Source organism: Lotus japonicus, chromosome 6, assembly GCF_012489685.1.
Source record: "Lotus japonicus ecotype B-129 chromosome 6, LjGifu_v1.2".
Taxonomy (NCBI): domain Eukaryota; kingdom Viridiplantae; phylum Streptophyta; class Magnoliopsida; order Fabales; family Fabaceae; genus Lotus; species Lotus japonicus.
In genome coordinates, this window is record NC_080046.1 from 23,350,340 (window position 1) to 23,371,241 (window position 20,902).

The 20,902-nt window shown below is 34.9% G+C and overlaps 3 protein-coding genes across 3 annotated transcripts; 1 reads left to right on the forward strand and 2 right to left on the reverse strand.

Moving 5' to 3' along the window:
• Positions 1-1,192: 1,192 nt before the first annotated feature.
• LOC130725120 (uncharacterized) lies at positions 1,193-1,999 on the forward strand. Its single transcript, XM_057576372.1, has one exon. The coding sequence runs from the start codon at positions 1,193-1,195 to the stop codon at positions 1,997-1,999; it is 807 nt and encodes a 268-aa protein (XP_057432355.1).
• Positions 2,000-6,506: 4,507 nt separating this feature from the next.
• Positions 6,507-12,021, reverse strand: LOC130721960 (peroxidase RIP1-like). Its single transcript, XM_057572546.1, has 3 exons — positions 11,814-12,021; positions 11,182-11,376; positions 6,507-7,400 (listed from the first exon to the last, which is right to left on the reverse strand). Exons 1-3 carry the CDS (start codon positions 12,018-12,020, stop codon positions 6,840-6,842), a joined length of 963 nt encoding a protein of 320 aa, XP_057428529.1. The 5' UTR covers position 12,021; the 3' UTR covers positions 6,507-6,839.
• A 5,193-nt stretch (positions 12,022-17,214) lies between these two features.
• LOC130725121 (uncharacterized) lies at positions 17,215-19,720 on the reverse strand. Its single transcript, XM_057576374.1, has 5 exons — positions 19,717-19,720; positions 19,566-19,586; positions 19,382-19,452; positions 17,622-17,711; positions 17,215-17,514 (listed from the first exon to the last, which is right to left on the reverse strand). The coding sequence occupies exons 1-5, from the start codon at positions 19,718-19,720 to the stop codon at positions 17,215-17,217; spliced, it is 486 nt and encodes a 161-aa protein (XP_057432357.1).
• Between the last annotated feature and the right edge of the window lie 1,182 nt (positions 19,721-20,902).

Below are 20,902 nucleotides of genomic sequence, written 5' to 3' on the forward strand. Positions count from 1 at the left end.
ACATCAATCAGGAGTCAAGACTATATCAATAATTATTTGTCCACAGCTCTAAATTGAGGTGGAAAGAGGTGGAGGAGGGGAGAGATATGAAGAAAAGAAAAAGTAAGAAAGAGAAAGTATAAGATGTGATAGATGATAAGAGGAGAGAGATAGAAATAAAAATAGGTGGAAATGAAGTGTATAAATAAGAAGGTGTGTATATATCATTACTCAGACTATATAGTGTGTGCTAGTTGGGGCGTGAGTTACTGAAAATTGAGAATAATACTACTAAAATCTTTTGTCCTATTGGTGGGTGAAGAGAGAAAAGCATGAGAAAATATCTTTCATCTTTTTTCCTATTTTCTACTATTAAATTCTAATAAGTTTTAAAAAAACCTTTTTTCGTTTATATTAAATTAGTGTAAGCTAAGAAATAAATATTAGTTCAGGCTTTATTGTGTTTTATTTATTTTTTTGTTTTAAAAAAGTGGATCTGGACAAAATTCGGTATCCATAATTAGCCCATTCTCTAGCAATTAATTGGCTTTGATCAAAATCCATATAGTTTTTAAAGTAAGTTGGAAACCATGTAGTCAGACTAGCTATTTTTGCTGAAGATAATGGACTTCTCAAAAGGCCCACCATTGATAGAGTTCTACTATTTGCCCCAGCCTTTGTACCCAGTAGCTGAAATCCGAAACCATCCAATGACGTTGAAAACCATTGAAGCTAAATTGAGTATTTGAATTTGGATCATGGTATTTGTTGGGAAGTGGGAACTCCACATAAAATCAGTTACCTTAAAAAAAAACTTTTCTATAGTGAATGGACTCACTAACACTGTATAAGAAAAGTAAATATAATAATTATTTTTTAAAAAAACAAAAGTAAGTTATTTTATTGACTTTTTGAAGTAGGTAATCAATGTCCCCGAATGATAGCTCAAGTGGTAAGTGTTGAATGACAAATGGGTTGGGAGGGGAAGGTTCAGAGTTCAATCTCTGGCGGGTGCAATTTAAATTCCGATGTACCAAAAGAAAAGTAGATAATCACTATTAATAGTTATAACTAGTGGGGGAGGATAAAAAAAAGGACCCTGAGGAACTTGGTTCTTTCCGAAGAGGTGGATATGCTTCTTTTACAAGAAACGAAAGCTGAAGCAGTAAGTAGATTCACATGTGCATCTTTTTTGGGGGGGGGGGGTAATGATATGGAGTGGAGGATTGTGCCAGCAAGGGAGAGAGCAGGAGGCTTACTATGTGTGTGGAAAGCTAGTATTTTTAGTCTAGAGGAGTGTGTGCCGGGGGAGGGTTTTCTCTGGCTCCGAGGTAAATGGAAGGAAGTGGATAGTGTTATTGTAAATGTGTACAGTCTGTATGTGTTGGGAGAGAAGAGAAAGCTCAGGGAAAACTTGAGAGAGTTGAGAAGGAGGTATGTCGATTTACCTTGGTGCCTTGTAGGAGACTTCAATTCTGTGAGAAGGGTAGAGGAGAGAAGGGGGATCCGTGGTGAGGATGTGTCAGGAGCTAGTGAAATGGAGGAGTTCAATGGGTTCATTGACGCTATGGAGCTGGATGATATTCCAGCGGTGGGGCGGAAATTCACTTGGACAAGACCAAACGGTAAGGCAAGTAGTCGTCTAGACAGATTTTTGGTGTCTTACCCTTGGAGCTTGACCTGGCCTGAGTGTGCTCAATATGTCCTTCAAAGGGATGTCTCGAACCACTGTCCCTTAGTCTTGAAGTGCTCTCACGTGGATTGGGGTCCTAAACCTTTCAAGACTAGGAATTGTTGGTTGCTCGATCCCTCTTTTGGAGAGTTTGTTTCTTCATCTTGGTCCAATCTTTCCATTAAAGGGTGGGGAGCTTTTGTTTTTAAAGAAAAACTGAAGTTGCTAAAACATGAGTTGAAACAATGGAACAAGGAGAAAGTGGGGGACTTGGACAGAAAATGTAAAGAATTGGTGAAGAGCATCAATGTGTTGGATCTAAAGGCGGAAGAGGGGGGGTCTAATTGAAGAGGAACTAATCCGAAGGGGTGATCTGATAAATGAATTTTAGAAGGTGGCTAGACTCAACGACTCTATTCTCTTTCAAAAATCAAGAGACAAGTGGATAAAGGAAGGGGACTCAAACACAAAATACTTCCACAGCTTAGTGAACTGGAAGAGAAGAGTTAATGCTCTTAGGGGACTAATGGTAGATGGAGAGTGGGTAGAGGACCCCATAGTGGTAAAAGGTCAAGTTAAGAGCTTTTTTCAATCAAAGTTTCAAAAAGCTCCTAGGCCCCAATTGTCTCTTGAAGGGGTTTTTTTCAGAACAATCTCAGAGGAGGCTAATGCTTTGCTCACGGCTAAGTTTGATATGGAAGAGGTGAGAAATGCAGTGTGGAGTTGTGAAGGGGATAGGAGCCCGGGGCCGGATGGCTTCAATTTTCACTTTCTAAAATCGTTCTGGCATGTGTTAAAGTCTGATATTATGAGAGTTGTAGAGGATTTCCACAGGAATGGGGTTTGGCCTAAGGGAGGGAATGCCTCATTTATCTCCCTCATTCCTAAGGTTGACAACCCCTCCGTCTTGCCGGATTTCAAGCCCATCTCACTTATTGGTAGCATGTACAAGATAGTATCAAAGTTGCTTGCAATCCGTCTACGAAAGGTGATGGGACGCATCATTGATGACAACCAATCAGCTTTTATAGAGGGTAGACAATTGCTGGATTCTGTTCTGGTAGCTAATGAAGTTTTGGATGAGGCTAAAAGGTCAAAGAGAGCTTGCTTGATCTTCAAAGTGGATTTTGAGAAAGCGTATGACTCAGTGAATAGGGAATTCCTATGGTATATGTTGAAGAGGTTGGGTTTCTGTGCGAAATGGATCAGTTGGATGAAAGGTTGCATCGAGTCAGCTTCCATTTCAGTGCTGGTTAATGGGAGCCCGAAGGAGGAATTCCTTATGGAGAGAGGACTTAAGCAGGGTGACCCCCTTGCCCCTTTCTTGTTTCTTATGGTGGCTGAAGGTCTCTCAGGGATGATGCGGGAAGCAACTAAAAACAATCTGTTTAGAGGGTTTAAGGTGGGGGAAAAAGGGGTAGAAGTTTCTCTCTTACAATTCGCTGATGACACCTTGTTTTTGGGAGAACCTTCACTACAAAATGTGCTGGTCATAAAGAGTATGTTGAGGTGCTTTGAGATGATGTCCGGCCTCAAGATTAATTTCTCAAAGAGCAAACTGGTAGGAGTTTCTATGAGTAGGGAAAACCTCAATCGTTTTGCTAGCATGTTGAATTGTAAAATCACAGAGACTCCTTTTGTGTACCTTGGGATTCCGGTGGGAGCGAACCCAAGAAAGAAGGCAACTTGGGACCCTTTGATTTCGAAGCTGAGAAGGAAACTTTCCTCTGGGAAGAACAAGGCATTATCTTTTGGAGGTAAGATCTGTTTGATTAGAAGTGTTCTATCGGCAATCCCACTTTTCTTCCTCTCTTTCTTTAAAATGCCTAAGGGCATCTCTTTCCTTTCCAATCAAATTATGAAAAACTTTCTCAGGGGGAGTGATGAGGGAGTAAGGAGAGTTGCTTGGGTGAGATGGGATAACGTGTGTCGTCCAAAATCAGAAGGGGGTTTAGGGATTAAGGACATAGAGGTGTTTAATCGTTCTTTAATTTCTAAGTGGCGTTGGCGACTTGTAAAAGGACAAAGTGGGCCATGGAGGAGAGTTTTGGTTGCGAGATATGGGGAGGTTAATCAGAATCATGAGATAGCTAGGGAGAGTGGGGATTCGATGTGGTGGAGGGACGTAAAAGAAGTTTGTGGAGGAGAAGGGGAGTGGTTTGAATCGAATATCAGGAAGAGGGTGGGATGCGGGGACGCAACATATTTCTGGACAGAGAAATGGGTGCAGGATGAGGGGCATCTAAAGTGTAAGTTTTGAAGGTTGTTTGACATCTCTACTCAGTAGCATAACTTGATAGCAGATATGGGAGAGTGGGAAAATAACCAGTGGAAGTGGACTCTTAAGTGGCGAAGATTGTTATTTGAATGGGAGAAGTTGCTACTGCAAGACTTGGAGCAAATTATTAATTCCTCAATACTGAAAAGGGGAACTAAAGACTTCTGGTACTGGGAGGGAACTGTAGATGGTAGTTTCACAGTAAAATCGGCATATGATATTCAAATGAGGCATAACTTGGCTCAAGACTGTGCTGTGTTTGAAAAAATCTGGAAATTAGCAGCCCCCTCTAATGTCCAAGCTTTTGCTTGGAAAGTACTGCTAGATAGAATTCAGACCAAGGATAATTTAGTTAAAAGAGGAATAATCCATTTAGGAGAAAATAGCTATTGCATGTTCTGGCAGGATCATGTTGAGAACGTGAATCATCTCTTGTTCACTTGCCAATTCGCGTGGGAGGTTTGGATCAAGATCTACAGCTGGCTGGGAGTGATTACAGTTCAAGCAGAAGATGCAAGAAGCCATTTTGAGCAACATGGTTATGTCATTCTTCAAAGCACAGGCTCAGGTTGGTGGTCAGTGTGGCTTGCTGTTATTTGGGCAATTTGGACACACAGAAATGAAGTAGTTTTTAATGCAAGGAACATTAGCTCAGAGACAGTAGTGGAATTGGAAAAATTCAAAGCTTGGAAGTGGCTTCAATGCAAAAAGAAGGACTTTTCTTATTCTTCTTATGCCTGGAATTGGAACCCAAGTGTGTGTTTGGGGTTAGGATTTACTTGGCAATCTTAATCTATTATGTTTCCTTTGAGCTGTTGTAGCTGGTTATTTAGTTTACTGGTTTTCTGGCCCTTGTCCTTGACTTATGTTTCTCTTTTGCTGTTCTTGGCTTTGTTTGACCTGCTACGTTCAGAGGTCTTACAAGCCTTGTTATATGCCTTTTTTTTTTCTTTCTCTTTTTTTTAGCTCTTATTTGTACTTGGGTTGTAGCATCCCTAATGCTACTTTTTATTCATTCTTTTTGTCCTTGCAAAAAAAAAATAGTTATAACTAGTATTGATCCTTTGTCAGAGTTTTCGTATTTTGTCTCTCGTTTTTCTTTTTTAAATAAGTATATCATCTATTTAAGTTTTTTTTGTCTAATCCTAGTTACATTCTAATTTCCTCTTTTTTCTAATTTGTCATGTTTCGAATCAATATGATAAGACCATTTTAATCTTCCAAATGTAATTACGAAAACATAAAATACAATTTTTTTGAGTTAATTTCCAAATCAATTCTCTAAAACTATTTTATATCAAATTTTTTTGGTTACAAGATATCAACTTTTTTATGACATATTTGAAATCATTTTGAACGTAAGATAGTTCATTCAATTAAATTTTTTATATAAAAAATAATCATAATCATTAAAAAATTGTCAGCATACATCATAATGGTAGAAAATTAATAATTGACGTTATTAATTATTCTTATGTCATTAAAACCATTAAATTTCAAATTAATATAATAGTTATTTTTGAAAAAAGTCACAGTTGACTCTTATTAATTATTCTAATGTTATTAATAACTATTAAATGCAATACTAATGCATTAATTATTTTTGAAAATATGAAATATTTTTAATATCTAAACTACTAAAAAAATGAGAAAATATAAATATGACATCATCTACCTACTAATTATAGTATGGGAGAAAAAACTTATGAAGAAAGACATAAAATAAAAGAGTGACTCTTATCGGAATTGTCACTTTTAATTTTGGATATGTAGGATAGGATATAGGATTATTCTTATTTTACCCACTAAGATAAATACTCGGTTTAAAAGAGCCAAATCCAAACTTCTCAACCTCCATCGCATTTTTTTTGCATAATGCACACATTCTTTCGCTACATACCACTTATTCCCATTAACGAAAATAAAGCATTTTGTAATTTCCTCTATCAACATTTTTAGTTAGGATTTCTTAATTGCACATCATTTTTTTTTGACGGCGTCGTCACCTATAAAAAAAACGGTTGCATAACTATCTTACGAACAAAATTATTTAAACCGATATATTCTTCTTTCTTATATAAAATAAAATATTATTACTCCATGAAATAGCCTGCAGTTTCATCTCCATCTCTATCGTACGCAAAACTATATGTTAGAAGTGTAATATAAAATCATTCATAATTTAGTTTTTATCTAATAGCTTAAGCTTTTGGGACAATTCGTTGTTTGACATGGTATCAGAGTCTTAATGATTATATGGTATTGAGTTCGATCTTTACCCCCAAATTCTTCTAATAAAAAGAGGTTTAATCTAGCACATGTAGTAGATTGAGCATGTGCACTGTCCACGCTTTTAGCCCAAGTGAGCTCTTGCGTGAGAGAGTATTTAAAGTACAATATAAAATCATTCATGTAACTTTTACCTAATATAACTTCAATTTTTTGGATAATTGATTGCTTTACACTATCCTCATATTCCACAAAAATTGACATAAAACTAAATAAGCAATTCCCTTAATGTAATAGAAATCATAGTACAATAAGAACTCAACATGTATAGGATTTTGCCGATTTCCTTTTGACCCTTATGGTTTAATATTATTTAAATCTGAAATTATCCACACATATAGAAACTGAAATAGTACATAATCCATTAACAGATTCTAAATCACTCAATATTTATTTTGAGTAAAATTACCTTAACTTAAGTGAGGCAAATATTTTAACATGTGTTTTAGAAAATTCTAACTCACGACACATGTTAAAATATTATTGAGTCTCTTAAAGGCTAAAGTAATTTTACACAATATTTATTGAGGTGATTTAGACAACCACACATATTCATTCACAAATAGATAAAAGTTGACAATATGACTCACCAGGTAACTTGACAAATAATTAGATACAGTATTAATTAATTTTTCTGCAATTGAACCTTACCTCTCCTTGACTTCCAGTAAGAGGTTTTAGGTTACTCATCTTGATCATAGAAGCTTTGAAATCTTCAGCAAAAGCAAACGGGTTTGTACTGTATAGCTCCACCAACTTGTCACTTTCACTACCATTTTCTTTGAACAACTCTTGATCAGAATGCAGGAGACCCTTTTTGCACATCAATTCCTTGTAATACATTGTGTCAACCCTTGCAGGAGTTGAATCCAACGGTGTCAAATTGTTGTCTCCGCCATTTCCAGGGCACTTCTTTTTCAAAGAGGCTGCAAATTTTTTCTCTATGTTGTTTTCATTGTAGATCCGGTTCCGGAAGGTGGTGCACCTGGCAAAGCCAATGGTGTGGCCACCGGAGAGTGCCACTAGGTCTTTGAGGTCCAATCCATGAGAGTTAAAATTTGAAACAAGTTGTGAGAAACTGAAAAGTGGGGCAGGGATATTGGTGTTTGCTGCATCCCTGCTTGCAGTTCTTGCATCTCTTCTGCCCAATGATACATTATACCAAAGGTGTGGACCCCCCAACTAGTAGAAATACATCAAAGTTAGAAATAAAATATTAGATGATTTATGTGTCTTCACTTAACAGTTAAATTTTAGTGTAAAATTGGTTCAAGTCATAGTATTAGGATTAGATGTCTAAAATTTGATCTCGCTCTTATAATAAAAAAATAATTAACACAAAATATGTGAGTACGTGTATTATTCACATTTTAAACTAACAACGGGATTTTGTTTAAGAAATTAACATGTTAAAAAGAATTATAAAATCATTTTTGTATCTGGTGTTCTAAAACTTAGACTCATTATCGACTTAGTTGGACTATTGAGTCAATGAGTCACTGGTTATACTCATATTAGTGTATCACTGGTGGGATCGATTCACTCGAAGATAATATATATATATATATATATATATATATATAAATATAAGGAGAATGTTAACTTACTCCCACTTGTTTTTTAGAAGGAGTAAGTTAGCACTCAATACCTTTTTCTTTTGACAAAAAGCTCCAACCTTTTATTGTTAAAAGTAGATAAAGTTAAGGGCTTTCATGTAAATTTCTTATCATAATTTTTAAAGTCAACAATTTCTATTTCTCTCTCCTCATTTATCACATTTTCCCAATTTCTCTCTCTTTCTAAAGGAACCAACACAGATCTCAGAAGATTTCATGGCTTCACCAACATAGTTCCATCTCCTCTTCGTCGCACGGCCACAACAAATTTCTTATTTCCATCTCATTTTACCACTTCTCAGTATTTTTGTTTTTCATCTCCTTTTACCACGAATTAAGAAGAGAAGACAAGAAAGAAATAGCGTGGTAGGAAGAATATATGGTAACCTAGAAATGTTTTTGAATGGGTGGAGTTGAAGTCTAATGGAAGGGGAAGAAACATCACACAATACAGACAACATGAACCGCATTCTTAAAAAAAATGGTGAAGTAAGTTGCAGATGTGGGACATGTACTTGGGGAAGGAAGCTTGAAGAAAGTTAAGCATGAGAGAGAAAACAAAAAGCAACACAGGTTTTTAGAAATAAATAAATAAGGGAGAGCCCAATTACTAATTGCCCAGTAGGTGAAGTTCTTTTTAAGCATTAGAGAAAGGTTATTTTTGTCCAAGAGATAAAGGTGTTAAATGCTAATTTACTCCTTCTAAAAAACAAGTGGGAGTAAGTTAGTATTCCCCTATATATAATTAATGATACAATGCAACATGTGGCCTAATGGTTATGACACTTGTCGTTGACTCTTAGATTCAAGGTTAGAAATCTATGAGAGTACATTTTATTTCATGGCAAAGCTTAGCTTTCAGTGTTAACTAAGATATCCTCACAAGTAGAGCTGTCAATATGGGTTCCAACCCGCGGGCCAGCTCGACGGGTTGGCTAAATGAGCCAGGTTGGGTTGGTTAAATTCCAGCTCGAAAAGAACTTGAGTTAGTGCAACCCGGTTCGTTTAACCCGTGGGTTAGACGGGCCAACCCGCGGGTCAAACAAGCCAACCCGTCAGGTCAGAGTTATTTTTCATAAAAAAAATTTATTTTATATCTCTTTAATTCCATGTTAGTTTTAGGGATTAATTTTAGATAGAAAAATGAAAATTTTAATTTCTTTTAATTTGAGTCAATTTTTTATGTTTTATTTATTGTTATTATATTATTTATCTCATTTTAAATTTGACAGTAAAATAATTGTGTTCTTAAATCCTGTAAACTAAATTTTTTTTCTATATTTCAAATGTGAGATAAAAATAATTGCGTTGATAAACATTTTTTTATGAGTTGATACCAATTTCTATAAGCATTTTTTTGAAATTATTTTTATAACATTTTAAACAATTTCTAATCCAATTTCGTAATTTTTTATATTTATTTCACTCAACCCGCGAGCTAGCCCGCCAACCCGCGAGTTCGTAGCGAGCCGGATTGGGTTCATATTTTCTTGGTTCGTTAAGACTCCGGGTTGACACAACCCAACCCGTTTTCAACCCAACCCATACGGGCTAACCCATATGGGCCGGGCTGGCCCGTATTGACAGCTCTAGTCACACTCAACAGTTATGAGACTAATTTCTCGACCCACTATTAGCTTGGATAAAGCTTAGCTAGTACAATATTTAAGGTAGTTTTTTTTTTGTGTGTTGTTGACTAGTAAAAAGTTCAGCTACTTATCTTAATATTTTATTATTGTCATAACTTCTCGAACAACCAATATCTCGTTTATGTATCCTGTTTTAATTGGACAACAATTAAAACCGCACATATGAATCTTTATCTATGTTTTATCTTTTTCTTAATATTATATTTTCCTCCAAATTTTGGCAATGTTCGGGAAAATGATTTATTCACACCTCATTTTAAGGTAGAAGGAGGTGGAGGAGGAGAGAAATAGAAAGAAAAGAAAAAGTAAGAGAGAGAAAGTATGAGATGTGATAGATAATAAGAGGAGAGAGATAGAAACAAAAATAGGTTGAAATGAAGTGTTTAAAAGATGATGTGTGTATATATCATTACTCCAATGTTCGGCTAAAATAGTTTCTCATTTAAATTAGCACTTTCATCAAATTTGACCACGTTCAAAATTTGTTTCCCGCGTAATTCAAAAGTTTGAAATTCAAACTGGTTTGGTCGAGTGGAAGGTGGGGTTCGACCACCCAGTTTAAAGCTGGTTCATTCAAGTTAGACATATTCATAACGAGTTTAACCGTTTGAATAACATATTGGTTTTGAACCTTTAACCGAACCAACCATAGATTCATCGGTCCTTATTTAGAAGGCTTAATTGCAATTTTAGCCCTTGACGTTTACATAAACCATGATTTTAGTCCCTCACCTAATTTAATTACAATACTAGTCCATCACGTTCCCTCTGTTTGCAACGTTAGCCCTTCCGTTTAATTATTAACGGAGAAGGCTTATGTGGCAACGCACATGCCTCTCATGTCACCAAGAAAAATGGTCTAACTGCACTTTTGATTCCCTACTTATACACATTATGCAGTTTTGGTCCTTAAAGTTCAAAAATTAAATTCAAATTAATAAAAATCAAAAGAAAAAACCAGAAAATGATGAGTATTTATCTTCTTAAAATTTAATTACATATTTATAAAGTCATAATCAAGCATAGTAAAATAAATTTTAATTTTAAATAATTAAAAATATATGTGCTCTATTTGTTTATATTATATAGAATAATAAAAATATCTTTAATCAATACATTCAATCTAATACAAAAATATCGAGAAAAAACATAGAGGATTATAAATAAATAATTTCAATTTAAATTAAATAGGATAGAAAGCGAAACAATTATGATTGTTATCAAAACATTAATAAATAAGAATTTAAATAAATATTTTAGAAAATGATAATCAGGCATAATAAATAAAATTTTAATTTGAATGCAATTTTTAAAGAAGATGAAAAGTCATCATTTTTTTGGTTTTTTATTAATGTTAATGTAACTTTTGAACTTTAAGGACAAAAACTACACAATGCGTATAAGTAGGGGACCAAAAGTGCAGTTAAACCATTTTTCTTGGTCACATGAGAGGCATGTGCGTTGTCAACCTTCTCCGTTAATAATTAGATGGAAGGACTAACATTATAAATGAGAGAGAACGTGAGACACTTTTCTTGTAATTAAATTAGGTGAGGGACTACAATTGTGGTTTTTATAAATATCAGGACTAAAATTGTAATTAAGCCTATTTAAAAACACCTCAACTATCTAGAAGAAAGAATTGGTTATAGCATATATAATATACTTGTTTTCAAAAAAAATATATAATATACTTACTATGGCTATAGAATCACGAGCAGCAACAGCTAAAATATCAGCGCATGATACGACGGAACGTTTGCAAGCTTTGTCAACCGCAGCTTTAATGTCATCAACAACGTCAAATGCTCTTAATGAATGATTATTTGGCAGGGCTGTTTTTTCACCAATAAAGTTCTGGGTGTCATCCAGCAAAACTGATCCATCACAACCCTGTGTGTTGCAAGAATTGAACACAATCAATATATATGTCAATAAATTATGATACTACATACTATTTGGCCTTATCTAATGTGAATTAAGTGTTTCAAAAAAATAATGTGAATTAAGAAAAAAAATAGTTCACAAGTTAAAAGAACTTAATTATATGTATATTAATTTTAATATATAAGAAACATATTGTAAAATAGCATGCACTAAATGTTAACACATAGTAAAAATATGGTTTACGGATGCACGAGATAGAATTGTCCTAACAAATATCATAACTTAACCCTAACCATGCATATATACAAGGCAATATATAATCAAGATTAGATATATATGCTACTTATTTGCCGAGGTTAAGTATTTTTTCTCACCACACTCTTAGCTTCTCTCCTACACACGCATATATAGAACAGCAATTACAACTTCCTTCAGCAACTTACATTAACAAAACAGTCGTGGAAATGCATACGCAGCAAGGATGCTCCATCACGCCGCTCACGAGCAATTGCTTTTTCAACGACTAATCGTATGACTGGCAGTGCCTCTGGGCAAACATTCTTGTAGAAATCACTAGTGAGCATTGCATGGGAAAAGGTGGCCAAAGTGACCATAACTAGCACAAGCATTGATTGGAGAAGAGAAGCCATTTGTTATGCACTTACGATGCTTTGAGCTAAGTTAGTATTGCTTTGGCTAAGGATATGAACATGATTTATATAAGAGGACGAAGGATGTGATCACAAGCCATTGAGCACATTGAAGAGTTTATTTTTGGCTTAATCCAGTTTTTGGTCCCCAATCTTTGGCATAAATATGGCTTTAGTCCCTCGCCGGAGCAAAGGTGGGGGTTGGTCCCCAGTTTTTGGCTAAATGATTGGCTTTGGTCCCTCCGGCCGTTTGGGTCAACGCCGGAGCTCCGGCGACCCATGTGGCCATGCCACGTCAATTAATGAGCTGACGTGGATTTTTTTCTTTTTCATTTAAAATATTAAAAAAACACATAATTAACCTCACTAATTAATCTCTCCCTCACCAAACTAAACCCTAGAACTCCCCAACCACACCACCACCTTCAAATCCCTAGATCCTTTCTTCTTCATGCGTGATGTATCAATCTTCCTATCATTTTCTCTCCCTATTTCCTTCTCGGTTTTGTTTTGGGTGAGGATTTTTGGGTTGGGGTGCGATTTCTGGGTCGGTCTTCGTTTCACAGGGGTGTTGGTCACGTGGTTGGTGAGCAGCTGGGCCTTCACCGTGTGTGATCACGATTCAGAGGCAGATAGATGGAAGCTCTAAAGCTTGGAGGCAAATATGGCTCTAAGGTTAAGCTTTTGGGTTGATATCAGATTTAGGTTCAAAGTGAGAGGACAAGGAAGAGAGCTGGGTGAGGGAAGTGTTTCTGGATCTGGATCTGGGTTGGTCTATGGCAGAGAAAATAGTGGTTTTCTGGGTTGGGATGTGGAAGGTGCAGCAACTTCAGGTTTTCTAGGTTAAGGCTGTTTTCTGGGTTTTGAGATTTTGGGTTGAAGGATTTTAATTTCTGAAAGGGAGAAGAGATTGGGGTTGGGGTTGGGGGTGAGGGTGAGAGAGAGCGTGGGAGGTGGGGGTGAAGAAGAAGATGTTGATGTGGAGAATTCAGGTACTCTTTATTTGAGTGGGTTTCCCAGCCGCTGGTACACTTGCAATCACTGGAAGCAAGTGCAGGTTATTTCGTATGGCTCTTACAGGTGTGGTTCATGGCGTTTGTTGTACAAAATTGCTAATTTGGATCCTAGGCCTTGAAGGTGTTCACGTTGTTGATGAAGCTGAGGTGTTGCGGTTGATTATTTGTGGCAATGAATTATCAGCATATTAAGGTTGTCAAGTATTTGGTTGGGTGGGAGTTGTTTCGTGGGGTTGATTTAGTGTTGGTGGACCTGATGTATATGTGTTGGTAATTTGGGGCAATTGGATGCTCAAATTTTGTGGCTTCGTTCTAATCATTTTTTCTAGCCTATTATCTGTTACTTCTGTCTCTGTTTTCTTCTTGTAATTCCCTCTCTGTTGTATTCTGGGTTGTAAAGAAGATGTTGATGTTGATAAAGATGAACAGATGTAGAGATGAAGTTGTTGTTGCATAATTGTTAAAGAACTTAAGAGTTTAGTAGTTCATAACCTTTATGAGGAAGATCATCATTAAAAAAATTGTGTTTAATTTTTATTTAATTATATTTTTTTAATATTTTAAAAGAAAAAGAAAAAAATCCACATCAGCTCATTAATTGACGTGGCCATGCCACATGGGCTGCCGGAGCTCCGGCGTTGACCCAACCGGCCGGAAGGATCAAAGCCAACTATTTTGCAAAAAATTGGGGACCAATCCCCACCTTTGCTCCGGCGAGGGACTAAAGCCATATTTATGCCAAAGGTTAGGGACCAAAAACTGGATTAAGCCTTTATTTTTTGCTTGAACGATTCACATACAAAATATTTTAGTTCATCGTGCCCCACGCCGGCTAGAGTACTTAACCTAGCTGAGAATTATACAAGTAATTTTATATATCAATATGCAAAGATGAACAAGTAAAAATGCATATCGCGGAATGGGGAAGCTAGCTAGCTACGATTTTTTGCTTTAAAAAAAATCACTTTCACACAACTATTGGAAGTTGAAACACTATTTTCATTTACTAAATAGATTGTTTTAGTCAACTTTATTCAGTCCAACGTCATTTTCATTGTCATATTCAAACAAGATCCTAAGCATAAAACTGATTTAGTTGTTCCAATTTAATTACAACTCAACCTTCAAAACCATTTGCAAATAGTGTAGCAGGGCATCTAATTGTCAAGCTTTTAAGATCATGAGAATTAAATGCAGAAAATTTTAATAGAGCTATGAGCTGGCAGCAAAGACCCAAAGTCGTCGAATGTTATTGAGTAATATAATTTTATCTACATTATGAAAATAGATTGTCTAAATGACTCATGTGGGTTACTAACTCATAAGTCCATAGACCAATAAGATTTTTTATAAATAAATCAATAAATAAAATATAAAAATTTTAACTCACTTATCTTTAATGTGATTGGACAATAAGTTATTTAACTCAAACTTTCTCATAAATTATTAAGAGTGAGTATAAGGGATACCCACCCTTCTACGTATTTTGATGAAAAAGCCCCAAACCTTTACCAACTATTCCAGAATAAACAAAACAAGAACTTGCGCAAATAAGCCCATACTCAAATGGCCAAACCAATCAGTTTATAATATACTCTACAAGCATGGATACAATCTGAAAATATAAAATTGTTCCCACCTACTCTAGCTGAAAACCAAGTCCATGAACGGATCTGTATGAAGTTCATGGCGATAAACAAAATCGGCAGAACCATCATTTAAAAAAAAACACTATCTCTCAACAGCCATAAGATCAAACTCTTAGAGTAAGAGGGGAGCCAAAAGAGGAGGGAAGAAATTTATATAATGAGGTTATAAGAAATAAGACCATAGGATAGTTACTATAATATTTATTTTTCTTTTAACAACACTGGTTTAAGCAGCATGTAAAAAATATTGCCTAAAAATGCATCAACAATCCGTTTGTGACTGTTGGGGTCATTTTAGGCAACATATGTCTCTTTCTCTCCCTATTGATTTGGCTCTCCTAAGAGCATCTCCAATGCTAGTTCTTAGTTCTTAGCAGTATTTATGTAGGCTCGTACTGCCACATGTGCTTAAGCAACTCTTTGCAGATTTTGTTCCAACCATGAGTTATTAGTTCTTAGCACTATTCACCCGGACCCACAATACCATTATATTAATATTTTTTTATTTCTATATAATTTTGATTCAAATTTAAATGCTAATACAATACTTAAATTCAATTAATGAGAGAAAAAAATTAATTTTTTATGCTAAGAACTAAAAAAGGTAAAACTTCTTATAAAAGAACCTAGTTCTTATTTTTAAGAACTAAGAACTCCACGTCATCACCTCCAATGGTTAAGAACTCATTTCTTTGTTCTCAACTAAAAAATAAAAACTAATAAACGCTAGTTTCTTAGATCATTTACAATGGTATGTTTAAATTACACACTCTCAACACCACTTTTTCTCTTCCCAACACTCCACATCATCTTCTCTCTCCAATTCAACACTCTCTCAACAATTACCCACTCCAATGGTTTTCATTCAACACCCTACCCCACCACTCACCCTACCCCACCACTTTTTTATTTCATATTTTTATTTAATTTTATATTTTTATTTTTATTATTTACATAAAATTACAATTATTGTTTTAAATTAAATTAAAACAATAAACACTTAACAATTTAATTTTTTTTTAAATATAGACAATAATTTATTTTATTTCCTTAACTTAAAAATGGAAGACAACAAACTAAGCACACAATAATTTATAGAGGAAAGATAATAAGATGGTGAAAAAATTGGTTTTTTTTTTCTGTGTCCAAATCAAACGAACCAAGTCTCTATTTATAGAGCAAAAAAAGTTATGAATTTTGGTTAAAAATAATTTCAATTTTTTTTTTTCAACAAGATAATTCAGTTTAAAATTTTTAAAAACAAAAAATCTCCACTCAGATTCTCTCTCCTGCCTTATCTCTCCTCTCCACCATTCAGAAGCCGCCACGTGCACCAAACACCCCTCTCAACTTTGTTGAACACTCTCAACATCTCACTCCTCCACCTCATCCTCAACAACCACTACAAACCCTCAACAACTCTCAACATCTCTCTCAACTCACCATTGCATATGATCTTAGTTCTTAGCACTATTCATGTAAGCCCGTATTGCCACATGTGTTTAAGCAACTCTTTGCAGATTGTGGTCCAACCATGAGTTTTTTGTTCTTAGTTATTAACACTATTCATCTGGTCTCAAAATATCATTATAGTAGTAATATTTTTTATTTTCATATAATTTTGATTTAAATTTAAATGCTAATTCAATACTAAAATTGATGAATGAGAGAGAAAAAATTAATTTTTTATGCTAAGAACTCAAAAAGTAAAACTGCTTATATAAGAACTAGTTCTTATTTTTAAGAACTAAGTACTCCACGTCAGCCTCCTCCAATAGTTAGAACTCAATACTCATAAATAAGAATTAAGAACCTTGCATTGAACTAGTGCGATAACCTGTGCACTGCACGAAATTTTATGTTGGATTTTTTAATAAATAAATTAGTTTTTATACATATGTAATTTTTAAATTATAAATAAGTCAATCGTGTAATATGAAGAGAAAAATTGAATAAATAAATAAAATTGTGTTGTATATTTCAAACATTTCCAAAAATTATCAACTGATGGTTGGTTCAAGTGGTACATGCTTGATTCCACTTAAGCAAGGTCTCTTGTTCGAGTCTTGTGGATGAAAAAAACCCTGCTGGGAGAGTTAGCTCCACCATGATGTGGATGTTCCCGGCTCGAACACGATTGCCTCCGAAGGAGGACACCTGTGTCAAACCAAAAAAAACATTTTCAAAAGCTTCTTTAAACACTATATTGGTCTGTTCTTTGCCCGACTTATCCATTATACAAAGTTTAAGACCCTTTCTTGAGCGTACTCTAGAGACAGCTATATAACTTACCAAGAGTGAAGAAGGGCCTCGAAAGGAAGAGCCCAACTTGAGATAGTGTTTGTCCTTGACTTTTGTTTATGGTCATCGCAAAGCATACTACAATTGGAGACTGTCTTCTTCTGAATTTAATTGGAACTTTAGAATCAGAATGGACTTGGTTCCTTCTTGAAATCTGTACTTTGTGATTAGCATTTGTTCCCGTGATAACAGTTGCACGAATAACATGTTCACCAACTTCATCCACAATTAACCTGGTTCCATTGCATAAACCTCTGCTTGGTCCATATATCTCAAAAGAGTGATTGGAGTACCAACTTTCAATAATAGTTTGTGGTTAGAGATTCCTGAACTTTTAGTGCTATTCAAAAATTCTATGGTAAACCACTCACCTCGGATTTCAGAATCCTCATCAGATCGCAAGGCAGAGTCAGAGCTCAGATTTTCATGTTCTGATGCAGCTACCATGCCAAGCATGTAAGTGTTTATCATTTCAACTGCCTCCAGTGAAGGGGTCAATATTTCTCTATCTTGAAAGTATTGCAAGTCCTACATTTTAAGCAGAAGGTTAGGATATGTGTATTTAATCAATTCCATTAATGGGTTGGGACTAATTGGGATGAGCAGATCTAGAAAGATTTGAACATCATACTCACCTGCTTCGGAATTAAGATGATTGTGGTTTTCAATTTTAAGAATCTAATATGTAAACTCTTTGATTTCTTTTGCTTCATCAGTCGTCTCAGCTGCGGTTAGCCGCATAATCTTAGACAATTTCATAACTTTGCAATGCTTCCAAAATGATGAAGAGTTTACAGTAGCTTCCACAACTTCCTGTCTGCTTCCTCTAGTTATTACAGTTAGTATTTGTCTAAACTCACCTCCAAGTATTACTACTTTTCCTCCAAAAGGTTTATGTACGTTGTCTTCATTTTTCAACCTCATTAAATCTCATAGTGTAACGTCTAGAACTTCGAAACAAAACTTTTTCAAAATTGGAGTTTCATCCCATATAATAAGGCTTGTTTCAAGAAGAAGCTTTGCTCGTAGACTTCCCTGTTTTATATCACATGTTGAGGTCTCTGTAGCATCTAATGGAATGCAAAATTTAGAATGAGTTGTTCTGCCTCCTGGCAAGAGTATTGATGCTATGCCACTGGAAGCACCATTAAGGACAATTAGTCCTCTGGAACTAAGTGATGTGGATAAAGTGTTCCAAATAAAAGTCTTTCAGGTTCCACCATAGCCATATAAAAAGTAAAAGCCTCCTGAGTTTGACAACATAGATGTGACAACCCTTTCATGTACAGACTTTTTTTCATGTGGAAGCATACTAAGAAACTCTTCATATTGTACCTTTAATCCATCTTTGTCATAGTTTAGTTCATCGACAATAAATCTATTGTCAAATTACAGGACTTCATCATATTCTGATGACAAAGATGAGTAATCATTTAATGACCTACCATTTCGTTTGAGCAACTTCTCAATTTCAATGATACATAAATTTTTCAAATCAGCATCTGCGATTCGTAGTCCTGCAGTCGAGAAGGGAGATTAACTAATGTTTTTTAACTGTGTCGAATATAACTAATGATGTTCACACACTTTGCATAATTATCATGCGCAATGTGATTTTCTAAACTTTTTAATTTCATTCATATTAAATCTCAAGCAATAATTATGTTATTATAGCAACATTTCGAATCTTAATAATATAACTTGAAAACCTACATACCCGGATTATGAAATGTTTTCCTTCTATGGTGTAGAATGACTTCTGATAAGAGAAGCAAGCATGCGTCCCAAACATCTTTAGGTTTTGAGATTGAATTCATCATTATCATTCTTAAAAAGAGTTTCCTCATTTATTCTCTGTAAGCTAAATCAGAGACTTCTTTAATTGCATCTATATATTCTTTGTCATCTGTTAGCAACTCTAATTGATTGCATGCTTCTTGAAAAGTATCATATGTTATTCCCTTCACTGTTCTGATACTTCTATATGATGTACAACCCTTTTGCATAGTTAGTAGGATTCTCATGTAATATAATTCTCCAATGCCTAAAGGGATATACCGTAGTCTACCAATTTTAAAACGTCTCTTTCTTGGTTTCCAGATTCTATCTTTTTTATGATAAACAAATTTACTGGGAAATTCAGCGTATGTTAGATTCTGCCCATCCTAGTTTTTCTCATTAGTTACAAACCAAGCCATAAACATCGTGGATTTTGTACCGTTCTTTTCAAGAACATCACCAACGTCTTCATCATCATTATAATATACCAAAATTCATTTGAAAGATGAAAATTTAGTTTTTGTACCGACGACCATCGTTTGTGTATGGTAAAGGAAAATGTTCTCCAAGCTGCCTCACACAAAGAAAGATAACGACAATCATAATATTGCTTTACCTCGTCCACTGACTCTTTCACTTGAGCATCGTTGTCCTTATTTAAAATTTCAAGTATTGCTCGATCTGCACCTTTGCTGACATATTTGAACAAATATTTCATAGCATTGGACTTGTTACAATACTCCCCATTAATGTGAGCTTGATACCTCATAAGGAGAGTGAGATTGTAAGACACAACATACCTGCAATATAGAACATGCCACCTGCAGATTACAATTGTAATAAATAACATATCTGAGTTATCTTTCATTTTTTCACGAAGTTATGCTTTTTCAAATTGGTATCAATTTACTGTAGTCGCAATGCATATTACAACTGTAATAAATAACATACCCATTATCAATTTCAATGTCTTTTTTCTTTATTACAATTCCTGTTTGCATTCTTCTATACTGCGGGTGGCCTTCTTCGTCAATAGTGGTGGTGTTTTGAAATTTCTTTGGAAAGAATTTAATGCACCTACCCTTAACTGACCAGGACACAAAACACCTCTTGTAGCTACCACATGAGATGATATGCCCGTTGAAAAATAAAGTTTTAGTTTTATACTAATTATGAACTATGTTCCAAATGAAAATATTGATGTTTGTTTTACTTATTGGCATTAAAGATATTTAATAACCTTGTCACTGCAAGTTAACATTTGTTAAGTCATGTAGAATATTGTTCTAGACAAAATATGCATTAATGATTTTAGGCAATTATCCCGCCAAAACTTTGTTTCTTTAAAGTAAACGATCATGGTCATCATAGTTATGAAGGGAAACAGCAAAAACAAAATGATCATGGTCATCATAGTTATGAAGGGGAAACAACCAAAACAACAAAATAAAAGACTCAATGTTACCCCTTAGTTGCCACTTGCTTATAAAAATCTTTATCTAAATTAGACTTAAGAATTCCAATGTTGGAACTCATTGTAGATATTTGTTGTTACAGACTTTCAAGACTTTCACAAAGTCAAGCGAGACTAAATAGAATTCTTTTTATAGCCAGCTTCTTCAAGCACCCGTGTCAGAACTCGGAACTTCCTGTGCACGCAAAGTAAATAGAATACATCAGAAAAGTCTCAATACTAAATATATTAGGTATATAACTCTTTCTATAAAATCAGAAAAGGTAAAGATTCCATAGGTTAAGATAGATTCATAATAATGATAAGTATAGTTTCTTTTAATATATATAAAAGTTTAGTTTGAGTGATTAGCCGTGTTTCAGTTCCCAAAAATAGATTTATCTTATTTGGAGGAAGAAGTGATGTTTGATTATGGGGAGAGGAGAAAGCATGGTAGCGTGAGTTATTGTGTGCTCCAAGTCGTGATCAAGGAAGAGCCTTGCGAATATTCGGCATTGTTATTATTCGATTTGTTAACACTGCATTCTTTGTTTGTTGAAGTTGTGAATTGGGGATCATGGTGGGGAAAACAAAGGAGACCCAATTTAAAAGGCTTTAAATCCAAGTAATAACAGCGACAACGGGGCGTCAAAGTACCTCTCCCTTGTGAGGAAGCTGAAGGTT